Consider the following 12,002-nt stretch of genomic DNA (forward strand, 5'->3'; position numbering starts at 1 on the left):
GCAGGTTCATGCAATACAAAGTCAATGGAGAGGGTTAGATGTTTTTGTAGGCCAACCCAGAAGTTAGCATTGCACGGGTTCCCTCGATTGAAAGCCTATGCATTTTTCCCATAGACTTTTGGAAAATCGCAAAAAATAAGCTCTGTGTTTAACAAAGGGTTCTGACACTTACACATTTTTTCTATCAAGATAATCTTTACAAGTTAACACCACATTTATACATTTTGAAGCCTAAATAAAGTCGTCAGATTTAAAAAGCTAACAGTAGGCTATAAACGGACTACAGCACACCATGGTCGCGGATCAACGTCGTCACCACCAAACTTTATTTAAAAAACAAGTTTATTTAAAAACATGCTCACTGATTATGATCTGTACTGTGTATGAATACTTATCCACTTTCATGAGAAATGCTGTCCAAATGTCCTGTTTGTCATATTGACGCCTAAAGTCCCCGCCAAAGGAAGTAGTCCCTTTTAGCAACTTGTTAGCAACCGCCGTTTTTAAGACACAATAACGGTTTAAAAAATCACAAGTGGGTTATAACTGGTGTGTTTTATGTCATAGATCAAAACGTGAAAATATTTAGAGGCTTTGTTAACCACAGACCTTATTTCAGGCGATTTAGCATAAACCCATTCAAAAAACCCATAGACTTTAGGGCGATGGAACTGGAAGTCCTAAAATGCTAACTCGCTTCCGGGTTTTGCCTACTAAACACGCCATCTCTGAGGTACTCTATACACCCACCCCTGTAACAGTACCATTTAGCACTGTACCTTTAAAAGTATTTACATATTAAATATTTGGCGTCTGTAGCCTACTGTATAGTGTTCCTGATGAAAGAGAACTTTGTTTCTGATCTTGACAAATATGATACTGGGGTCATTCTTACAGTGCTTTTTAAAATGTTGTAAATTAAAATAATTAATTCAAGCAAATATTTCTATAAAATGGTATGCTATGATCGTGCATTGACAATTTTCTTTTTATAACTTAAATATAAATGATTATAATTAATACTCCACTGCTAATAGTTGCTTATGTTTTTGTGCTTTTCCTTTCCCACCAAAATGATGTCACTTCCCAGAGGAAGGGTTTTAGTAGTTAAAGGAATATAACAGAATAGAAAGTGACATCGAGTTGATAACCAACGGTAAACAAATTTTGACCTTAAAAAATTATGAATCAGAGATTCGGAGCGCCAGTGTCACGTGATTTCAGCAGTTTGGCATTTTGACACGCGATCCGAATCACTGATTTGAAACAAAAGATTCGAAGCAGTGTTCTGAAATCGGCCATCACTAGATATCGTTGAAAAGTCTTTTTTTTTTTTTCTTGGCGCAAAAAAAGTTTTCTCGTCGCTTTATAATATTAAGACTGAACCACTGAACTCACATGGACTGTTTTAAATATGTTCAGAGTACCTTTCTGGATCTTGAGAGGTTCAATGACATTGCTGTCTATGGAGGCCTCACTGAGCCTTTGGATTTAATCAAAAATAACTTAATTTGCGTTCCGAAGATTAATGAAGGCCTTACGGGTATAGAACGACATGAGGGTGAGTAATAAATGACAGAATTTTCATTTTTTGGGTGAACTAACCCTTTAATGTATAGGGAACAGATAGTGTTAGGTAAGTTACTCTAAAAAAACAATTAATTACTAGCTACTAATTACATCTTCAACAGTGTAATTCGATTACAGTACTAATTACTCTCTCTATAAAGTGTTGGATTACTTATTACTATATAAATCCCATATCAAACTCAAACAGTTGTCCAATACAATTACATCAGAAGTAACTAATTGTAAAATTACTGTACAGTAAAATTAAGAGTAATCCCTTACTTTACCTTTTCAAACGAAAAGTAATTAAATTACAGTAATTAGATTACTTGGTAATTAATTACACACAACACTGGAAACAGATGATTTAACTAAAACGATTTCCATCTTTATGTATTGTATTTTGTCATGTAGGCCTATGTGTTTGGAACATGAAAACATAATCCAGAAGTAAGGAACCTTCCAGTTGTTATTGTTAGCAAACTGAATCTATTAAAAGTCATTTTTGTAATTGAAAAAAAAAAAAAAAAAAAAAAAGAAAAAAAAAAAGCTGAAATAAAACAAATAATGCATGAAATTTAAAAATGTTGATTTGGCAACTAACTAAAATAACTTTGAGGTACTAAAATGAAAACTGAAATAAAAGTAAATATAAAAAGAAATATTAAAACAATTAAGAATAAAAGTGATAAAAGCACAAAAATACTAAAACTCAAACTAAAAAATATAAAATTAAAATATTGAACGCAATATTAGCATATAAATAAATATTGCTTATGTGACACATTGAGTCAGATACGGTATTCTTACACCTTTATTAAGTTGAGCTAATTCAAAAAGCAGACATTCAGCAACAGTTGAACATTGTAGCAGCGGGAATAGGCGAATAAACACTAAGTGGGTTTTTCTTGTTTTCTTATTTTAAACAAACTTCACACCATGCATTCAGCTCAAGAACACCCTATCGCAGGTGTGTGTTTATACTGTAAGAATAAACTTAAAATCACTGAGACTCTTCTCAGTGGCACCTTGCTTACCAGAGGCACAACTTGCTCTGGGGAAAATGTTTAATCTGCGGAATATTATTGAGTGAATTACGGTCACATGGAAGACACAACGAAAAATAAATTTAGTATTGTGTTTTTGATCAAAACAATAACACAACCAGAAAAACAAAGTGGAAAAAGGCTCCCAAAATAAATATGCAGGCCCTTTTTTATTCTCTTTATCTTTGTGTTTCATTGTTGATGCAGGTAAACCCTTTACAAATCAGAAAGTATTTCCATTTCACGGAAAAAAAAACATTAAACAAGCTTTCATCTCACTCTTGAACCATTTACACATGGAAAACAATCGTCACACATTTGCATCGCATCACAGAACCAGTGTCAGGCCTTGCCTTTCTTACAAACTGCAAACAATTCATAGAACACCACTGCAAAAAGGTCCACAAAAAATAAAAAACAATGAGAGATTAGTTCACATTTGAGTGAATCTGTAACTCTTAGCCAATTTAGATCTTGAGTCAAAAAACAAACAAACAAAATCACAAAGGGAAAAACAAATGCCATCAAGGTTGTTTATAAAATAATTCCCAATCAGACTACCTGCAACATTTCAGATCAAAAGAGAACGGTGTGTTTATGTGTATTAGGTGTTACAAAACCATTGTAGAATAAATGCGCATTAACTCGTCAGGCTACTCGTCACTTGTTTAGAAGAGAGTTATAACTGAATGAACCCACGCGGAGATCAGGAGCAGAAGTGGAGGTGAATGAGTGTGTATGCGAGCTGATAGAAGTTTTGGGAGCCTGGGCCCCGATTGAAAGGTGTCCCTTTGGAGTTGCGAATAGCTGGGTCCTGGTAGCGGACAGACTCCATGTTTAAGGAACACCTGCACTGGACATAGCGGTCACGAGTCCATAAAGTGAGGTGCATAAATGTGTGCCATCAGGGCACAGAGTTCAACAGGTCCTGCAGGAAGGCGTCAGGGTCTGGGATTTCTGACAGAAGCCCTGGGAAGAGAGTCAGTTACAAGAAATTTATATTCCATCTGTACAGCAACATTATTGACAGTTAGAGAACTTTGTGTTCAGCACATGGCAGAAAAGTGTCTGACCTACGACATCCAGGAACTCTGAGAAGGATTCAGCAGGCATGAGTTCATCCTGGAAAGACCTCAAGACCCTTTCTGAAGCCTCATAGATAGGCATGTCATTGTGCCTTATGTACTCTGCGAGCGAGAAGGACCAGCCTCCTTCTGTGTTGCTGGTGGGCACTTTCTGTTGTAGGAACATAGAAGATAACATTAGATTTCATGGAAACACACACACACACTTATTAGACATTATGCTTACAGGAGTCAGACAGAGGGGAAAAACATTCTCATACCCTGAACATATCATAGATAAGATCCACCAGACCCCAGAAGAGAAGCGGTGAGCGGTAAACGGCATACTCCTTCACTGCTTTGTCAGTGAGCCTGAAATGATAAAAATGCAATTAAATCACTGATTATCAAATCAGGAATAGCCATTAAAAAGAATAAATACTTAAATAAAAATTACGTAAAATATATCAAATGTATGTATAATTTTTTAATAAATATACATAAATTGTATAATTTATAAAAATATATATAAAATGTGTTTTAATTATATAATAGCAACAATAATGCTAAAAATAAAAATCTTCAATACATTCATCAGATCAATATGACCAAAGTCATGAATGGCCATAAAAAAATAAAAAAAAACCATAAAAATTCTATATTAGTGCTGTCAACTGGGGAAAAAAAGGAAGAAAAGATTAAAACAATTATTTTTTTCTATTAGCCCAGTCCGTCCGATTCTAATTTTTACATGCTCTGCCAACATATATAGATTAATCCATATTAAAGCTACAAAAGTTATTCAGTCAAAAGCTGAGGGTTATTTTATCTTAGTCTTTTGTTGTTTGATTAACATTAATGACAGACAGAAGCTGGTTTATTAGGTGGCTGTCACTTTAAGACATGACGCGGATCTGACACGCATTCGATGTTCTCAACTTCTCGATGTTCTCAACTCTTTACGGTCATTTAATACTTTTTAACTCATTTAAAGGGGAGGTCTAATGCTGTTTCTTGCATTCTGAAAGAGTTGGATTTTCATGCTAAACATGGCCAAAGTTTCAATAAAGGAGTTGGACATATAACGGAGTATTTTTGTGCCAAAAATACTCTTCAGATTGCTCAAAAACTTCAGACATTTCTTTTTTGAGTATAGCCCTTTATTATGTAATAAAAGGTGGAATTCCTTATATGGGCACTTCTCCTGGAAGAGCACACGCGCACATCAACCAGAGCGAGAGAGCAAGAACACGCCCATCAACGTGCTTCGCTTTACAGAAGTCATTGGCAGCCCTGCACAGGACTTGCTCGAGAAAGATTTGTCACTTTGTTTTTAGACTATGAAATCAACAATGTCAACAAAGAAGTGTGTTTTTGGTTGTGAGGGAAAGATAACCTTGCTTCCCAAAGAACCCAACGTTAAGTGGAGCTGAGAGATTCGTGCTCACGCATTACACTGATGTGCTCTCGATATTTGTTATTAAAATAACCATAGAAACTGATAGTTGCAATCACTTTTTTATTAAAATTAATTTAAAATGAATGGAGAATATCTTATGTTTTTCCGTGGCTGCTCGAGGATCGGCGCAAATGGTTTTATAAACAAGGCCCAGTTCAACGCTAGATTTACAGATCGTTTGAAACAAGTCGGAACCGCAGGTGGTGAGTAAAACTGCACCAAATTAGGGCTGCATAACGATTAAATACGATAAATCGTTTGCAAAATAAAAGTCTGTGTTTACGTAATATATGTGTTTGTTCCGTGTATAATAATTATGTATCTATTAATACACACACATACATGTATATATTTAAGAAAAATGTTATATTTATATATAAATATTTATATTTAAATATAATATAAAATATATATTTATTTATACATGCATATATTTCTTAAATGTATACATGTATGTGTGTGTATTTATATATACATAATTATTATACACAGAACAAACACATATATTACGTAAACACAGACTCTTATTTTGCAAACGATTAATCGCGATTAATTGTTGTGCAGCCCTACACCAAATGTCTGTTTTGTTGGCAATAGGCCTAAGTAAATATAATGTAAACAACACGAACGTAGTGAATTCATAAAATTCATTATTCATCATTCACTATACGCTATATTCATTATAGTGATTGAAAAGTTATTCAGGGATAATGCGATGGTGTATTGTATGTGTTTAAATACATTTGTTTAGCTGACTATCAATAGCTTGCAGACGATCGCTACACTAAAGCTGCGCGTACTCGTCACTCTTTAGCTCTGCTCACATGACACGCCTCCAAGACTTTTCGGAGATATGAAGGATGCACTACTACTCTATAGGTACTCAAGATTAACATGTGATTGGCAGAAACCGTGTGTGATACCCCCCCCCCCCCTTTTAAGACTGTGCTTATGAGGATACTCACCAATAATGGGCATTTCAAATATTTTGTGCATTTCTGTCAGTTAAAGCGCGAAAGAGAACTCAATACGGTACTGGGACGCTGTCTGGAGCAGAGGTTGCGTTAGACTTTTTTGATGGACAGGGTTGTAAAATTCTGTCAATCTATTATTACCCGTCATTTTAATCTTGACATTTTAATGAGAAAACATTTAATAGCTTTTGTTTTTGTTCACATATATTAATTATATGATTAATATAATGAATAATATATAATTATAATACATGTGTTTTTTTAAATAATAAGAATGTTTAGATATAATAAAAGTGGAAAACTTTACAAACAATAATACATAGGCCTAAAACAAACTGACAAACCCAGTCCAAGACATGCCTGATATAATCTTGCATCAATCCTCAAGGCATACAATACTCTTGCTTTAAGCCAACATAAGCAGTTTGACTAAGCACAAAACACTTGCCAAATCCAAAAATAGACACCTAAGCATGTAAAGCACAGCACACGCTTGTACAAGCTCTTAAATGTTCAAGCTCTGACATGTGCAGAGTCATCCTTTGTTCACTTACTTGTTAGCACCCCCTGGTGAGACCTTGCGGGCATGAGATGTGACCAGCAGCCTACGCAGGAAGTCAACACGAGTAGTCCTCCAGCGCTCGGGTGGGAGGATGTGCATGGCCAATATAGTGAAGTAGTGCGGCCCGTCCACCTCGTACGAAGTCTCCACCCACTTCTCACAAGGTTGCTCCAAGAAGCTCTGTAGATTCTTCTCCTCTCGTGATGTGGCCCTTGTTCTATGGAGGAAGTCAGAAGAAAAAGCTTCAAAACTGTAACATCTCAAAATGCATTGGAACTGAAATCTCATCTTTTATAAACGTACGTGTTGAGGACGTAAAGAACTGTGTGAATGATGTAAGGGATGAGGTGGATGTTGCTTTCGCGGCCTCCTCCCCCTGTGTCCACGCTAAAGGATTGCTCCATTGCAAAGCGCAGGAACAGCAGCTTGGTATCATGAATGTTGAGCTGGTATGTGGGTTCCCTTTGCCCTGTGCACTCTTGCAGATATGTGTTGTGCCTGTAACACAATACAAAATACGGTAATATTCTTGTAGCTATTCAGGAGTACATCTTAGTACTAATTGGATGCAAGCATGATGTACCTTGCCAGGCAGGTGGCAAAGGCAGATTCGGGTACGTGTGGCCCCCATACTGGTAGGAGCCCATTGCACTTTGTGTTGGCATTCTGTAGTGCCGCACTTTCCCATTCCTCACGCCCTCTGGCAAGCCTGATTCAGACATACAGAGAGAAAATTATAAAACAAGCGAGACAAAAAAAACTTAATTAATCAAATCCATTGCATTCACAGCAATTTCACGCACCTGACAGCAGCAAGGTGACAGTCATAGTGGACTATGTTAAAGTGTGAGACAGTGCTGTAACCCTGCTGCTTGCGGGGTTTGTTCTCAAACTCCTCAAGGGCCACACGCTTCGTAAATGTGTAGATGCCCAGAACTTTGGTAGGCTGTGGAGGACAAAATATGAAGAGGCTGAACATCACAACAACCTACAGTAAAATGGAAAGTAATTAGTAGGAAAACAGACCTGGAACTTATAGCCCTCTCTACAAATACAGCAAGTCAACCCAGGTTCTTCTATGAGTTCCTCCATCTGTTTAAGCAGGGATGTCTTAGTCACCACCTGTCCCTTCTCATTGGTCTGAAACAAAAGCAAAAAATGAAAATATTTCAATTTAAATAATTTTTTTTCTGGTGTAAACATCAAGCTTCTATTAATATATATGCAACTCACTGTCATTCCCAGCGTGCCGAGAGCTTTCTGCCTCATCGCCATGGCCATGCGTTTCTTCTCCGCTCGAGTCTCCCTTCGAGCAGCGTCGATCTTCAGGTTAACCTCGGCGTGCTCCCTTAGAGCCTCCAGAAGATTCTCTGCTAAAGTGCCGATACCCTCGTCACTGGACACCTGCTCCAGCTTGTGCAAATTGGTTATTGAATCTGTTCCGATTAGCATCTATAAGAAGAAGAGATGGTTTAGTTCATTTTTGTTGTGTGCGTAAAGGGATACTGCATGAAATAAACCTCAAACTAGTGGTAAATGTATTACCTGTGTAGGGGGGTGTTGGGTGGCCAGACCACGCAGCAGTCTAAGGATGAACGGAAGGGCTGGTCGAGCAAGGAATTTCTTCCAAACATCTGCATCCAGGCTACAAAATAATATGTATAGTCAGGATAAGCACTCTGTAAACTGTAATGTAGTAGTTATATATATATATATATAAAAAAACTACTATTTTTGAATATATTTTATATATATAAACTACTATTTTTGAATATATATATATATATATATATATATATACACTACTATTTTTGAATATATATATTATATATATATATATATATATATATATATATATATATATATATATATATATATAAAAAATATATTCAAAAATAGTAGTTTATATATATATATTCAAAAATAGTTTATATATAAAAGTTCAAAAATAGTATGATTATTTATAGACCATATAAAATGAAATATATAAATGTGAAATATAAATGTCCTTTATTCATTTATATATATTTCATATAATATTCATATAATATATATAAATGTCCTTTATTTATATTAATATATAGGTTTTTTCACTTATCCAGAAATACTTTATGGTTTATATAAGTTTATTTTATATAATAAATATATATATATATAGTATAAATTTATAAATAAAATATGTATCTAAATATGTATCTATAAAAAGGTATTTCTAAATAAGGTAAAATATTTTATATTATAATATATTATTAAACATATAATATTATAAATATATAAATAAATATTATTAACATATTATATTTAGACATTTCATACTTCTTAGCACAGGGGATATGTTTCTTCATATAGTCCAGAGCACTCTGGGTAATGCCCTTCTGTAAGATGAGGTCTTTCAGTTGATGGCCATTACTATTGTTCTTGATTCCTGCAGCTATTTTACAGAAGCAGTCCAGGAACACCTTGTCATCTGCACTGTGCTCCTCATCATACCTGAATGCGAAAACAAATGGTGTTAAAAGCAGCAAACATTCTCCACTGCTTCAAGGAAAAGTCAGAGTTCTAGGTTATAGAGATGGACAAACTCCATACTTATCAAAGTTGCAGCAGGGTTTAAAGCGCTCGACCAGGATGTGCATCTTCTCTAGTTCACCAAAGGACAGGTAAGGGATGATGCGGAGCAGCCCTTGTAGGACACTGGGATTTGAACGCACAAACAACGTGTTAATCTGGTCCAGGAGCATCACCAGCTGGTCCTTATCACCCGTCAGCAGCAGGTTACCCTAGAGGAGAAAGACAAAGATCTGAAAACAACTGTTTTTCACTTTAATTTTGTTGTAATATTCATTGCATGAATCAAAATGTCTTGCTGACCTTGTCTTCAGACACAGTCTCAGCATTTGCCTCATCCAGGATGATCTCCATAATACTAAGAACCTGCTCTGCTATGGATGCTCCTCCACTGTCCTTGCTCTCCTGCTCTGCCACCAATGCCTGAAACACAACATCCAATTACAAACATCCTCTTAAATATTACATTTTATCTCATAAGCTCTAGTGATATTTCCTTTGGTATGTTGCTTACCAGATTCAGCGTGCCCAACATAACATTCAGAGTGTTCATCTCTGGTTTCACCAGCTGCTGTCTGTTGATTTTCACTTTCACACAGTAACTAAATAACTTGAGAAGAACCTATAAAGTAAAACACAATCATTAGAATTGTTTCTGAGGAATCTGTAGAAAGTCATGAATTGAAGAGAAGTGAACTTCATACTCACGGTGAGAAGGTGCCTGCCCTGTTTGAAATCTTTGATTCCAGAGAGCCTGTTCAACATGCACTCTAGACCTCCACACTGCGCCATCACTCCAGCCATCTTATATACCTCCTCATCATCCTCCTCTTCATCTGCAAAGAGAGAACACACCAATTACAAATAAGAAACGAGTTAAACTAGAGGAAAAGAAAACTGACAGCAATGTTAAGAAAGAGAAAAACATAACACTTACCTGTAGTTGAGTCCAAAGACTCAATGAACTCCTCTGTTGCATCTCCCAGAAGCCCCCTCATTCTGTAGATGATCCTCATTGGCTCACCCTTTATTGGAAGATTTTAGTAATTTTAGAAAGATTATTTAATTTTAAACCATGGTCGGTAAATAAAAAATAAAATAAAAATAAGTATCTTTAGCCCACCTCATTAGTGGGGCACCAAACCCTCTTATAGACCTCAGCAACAGACAGATCCAGACTAATGATCTTGTTATTGACAAGGAGCTGCAAAGAAAAGTCATGTAATAAATGTTTAAATAAAAATATTTATCTTTACCTATGCTTTATCATATAAAAATCTTGTTTTCTTTCCTGCATGTTTCTGGTTGCACCACTTAGTTGGGCACGCCACATTTTTCATATATTTATGAAATTTAATAGCAGCCCATATATAAACAGTGCTGATAAGACTTTCTAAAATGTTTTTGAAGTACAAAAAAAAAAAACTGTAAAATTGTGACATTATTAAAATGTAATGTAATATAACTTTTATACAGGATTTTTTGATAAATAGAAAGTTCAATTTATTTGAAATAAATTATAACATTATATAAATCTCTTTACTTTTTACTTACTATCAATTTTGATCAATTTAATTCATCCTTGCTGAAAGTATTCTTCTTAAAAGGCACAATATGTATTTTTTTGCCTCTAGTGGTTGCTTATTCAAAACAAAGGCATAGCTTGATGACACCTTATTTCACAGAATCATGGGAGGTTTACAGCCTCACGTTTACAGCCGGTCAGTATAAGAGAAGAGGAGCTTGAGTTTGTTGGCCAGCTATATTTGTTTAAACCACTAAAGGCGTCTAAGCTTATGCTACTCCTATATCTTGCGTCATACGTCAGGGGTTACTCATTTGGCGTAAGTCGACTTGCGCAGTATGCGTATGGTCGTCTAGCGAAAGCTAGTTATTTTACTTATTTTACCCATCGCTTCGCTTCAGAAGGCCTTTATTAAACCTCTGGAGATGTATGGATTATATGGATGGATGCATTTATTTTGGGCTTCAAAACATGTCCCCTATTCACTACCATTATAATGCTTGAAAGAGCCAGGTTTTTTAAATATATCTCAGATTGTCTGAAAGAAGATGGCTTGAGAGTGAGTAAATCATGGGATAATTTTCATTTTTGGGTGAACTATCCCTTTAATAAACATTTCTTTTTTAGAATGATTTAAAAATACAAATAATGCAAAAAAAGGCTAAAGCAAATTATTTGAATTGAAGCCCCAAGACAAATGACTGTTGCAGATTACGTACCTCCATGCCACTGTCGTCTTCCAGTAGTGCCACAAGATCGCAATCCTGGCAGATTTTGTTCTTGATATCCCTCATGAGAGGGCCAATGCCTGGTTCATTACTGCTATATGGGTTTCCTGGCATACGGCCCTGCAAGAAGTCCTCCTGCTGTGGGTCCTTCTCCAGCGTAACAAAGAACTCTGTCACCTCATTCTCCTCCTTCACAGACATAGATGAGAGAAATTTAATTTTCCCAAGATCATTTTTCCAAAAGCTATAACTGAATGTCAATGAGCTGAAGTCTACTCACTGGATAAATGATGCTACACAACCTCTCGAAGATGAAGACAGGGGTGCGATAATCATCCAGATTGTACCGCTTTGCAGTTTCGATGCACACAGCCATGAAAGCTTTGGTCTCCGACTCTGTTCCTACAAAAGAAGACGCATTGAGCTGATTTTGTCTCTAACAATGCACCAACATCAGAGAAGACCTGAAGGTGAAGGCTGGAACCTGTAGTCATATCTTCCAACATC

The 12,002-nt window shown here is 35.9% G+C and overlaps 1 protein-coding gene across 11 annotated transcripts in view; it reads right to left on the bottom strand.

The window, feature by feature from the left end:
* Nucleotides 1-2,155: 2,155 nt before the first annotated feature.
* ubr4 (ubiquitin protein ligase E3 component n-recognin 4) overlaps nucleotides 2,156-12,002 on the bottom strand; it is a 58,504-nt gene continuing 48,657 nt past the window's right edge. For 6 of the 11 annotated variants that reach the window (XM_067372141.1, XM_067372138.1, XM_067372144.1 and 3 more), the window contains exons 87-106: nucleotides 11,980-12,002; nucleotides 11,776-11,897; nucleotides 11,487-11,684; nucleotides 10,366-10,446; nucleotides 10,180-10,267; nucleotides 9,951-10,078; nucleotides 9,757-9,864; nucleotides 9,546-9,665; nucleotides 9,264-9,454; nucleotides 8,991-9,164; nucleotides 8,220-8,319; nucleotides 7,908-8,126; nucleotides 7,701-7,814; nucleotides 7,478-7,620; nucleotides 7,258-7,383; nucleotides 6,978-7,172; nucleotides 6,667-6,891; nucleotides 3,961-4,051; nucleotides 3,689-3,851; nucleotides 2,156-3,584 (exon numbers count right to left, since the gene is read on the bottom strand). The exon at nucleotides 11,980-12,002 is cut by the window's right edge and continues 151 nt beyond it. In XM_067372141.1, coding sequence (XP_067228242.1) covers nucleotides 3,520-3,584; nucleotides 3,689-3,851; nucleotides 3,961-4,051; nucleotides 6,667-6,891; nucleotides 6,978-7,172; nucleotides 7,258-7,383; nucleotides 7,478-7,620; nucleotides 7,701-7,814; nucleotides 7,908-8,126; nucleotides 8,220-8,319; nucleotides 8,991-9,164; nucleotides 9,264-9,454; nucleotides 9,546-9,665; nucleotides 9,757-9,864; nucleotides 9,951-10,078; nucleotides 10,180-10,267; nucleotides 10,366-10,446; nucleotides 11,487-11,684; nucleotides 11,776-11,897; nucleotides 11,980-12,002 — 2,674 coding nt within the window. In that variant the 3' untranslated portion in view covers nucleotides 2,156-3,519. The remainder of the gene's footprint in view (nucleotides 3,585-3,688; nucleotides 3,852-3,960; nucleotides 4,052-6,666; nucleotides 6,892-6,977; nucleotides 7,173-7,257; nucleotides 7,384-7,477; nucleotides 7,621-7,700; nucleotides 7,815-7,907; nucleotides 8,127-8,219; nucleotides 8,320-8,990; nucleotides 9,165-9,263; nucleotides 9,455-9,545; nucleotides 9,666-9,756; nucleotides 9,865-9,950; nucleotides 10,079-10,179; nucleotides 10,268-10,365; nucleotides 10,447-11,486; nucleotides 11,685-11,775; nucleotides 11,898-11,979) is intronic. The other 5 variants (XM_067372146.1, XM_067372145.1, XM_067372139.1 and 2 more) reach the window with 1 other exon arrangement.

The sequence above is a fragment of the Chanodichthys erythropterus genome, chromosome 20, assembly GCF_024489055.1.
Source record: "Chanodichthys erythropterus isolate Z2021 chromosome 20, ASM2448905v1, whole genome shotgun sequence".
Classification (NCBI taxonomy): Eukaryota; Metazoa; Chordata; class Actinopteri; order Cypriniformes; family Xenocyprididae; genus Chanodichthys; species Chanodichthys erythropterus.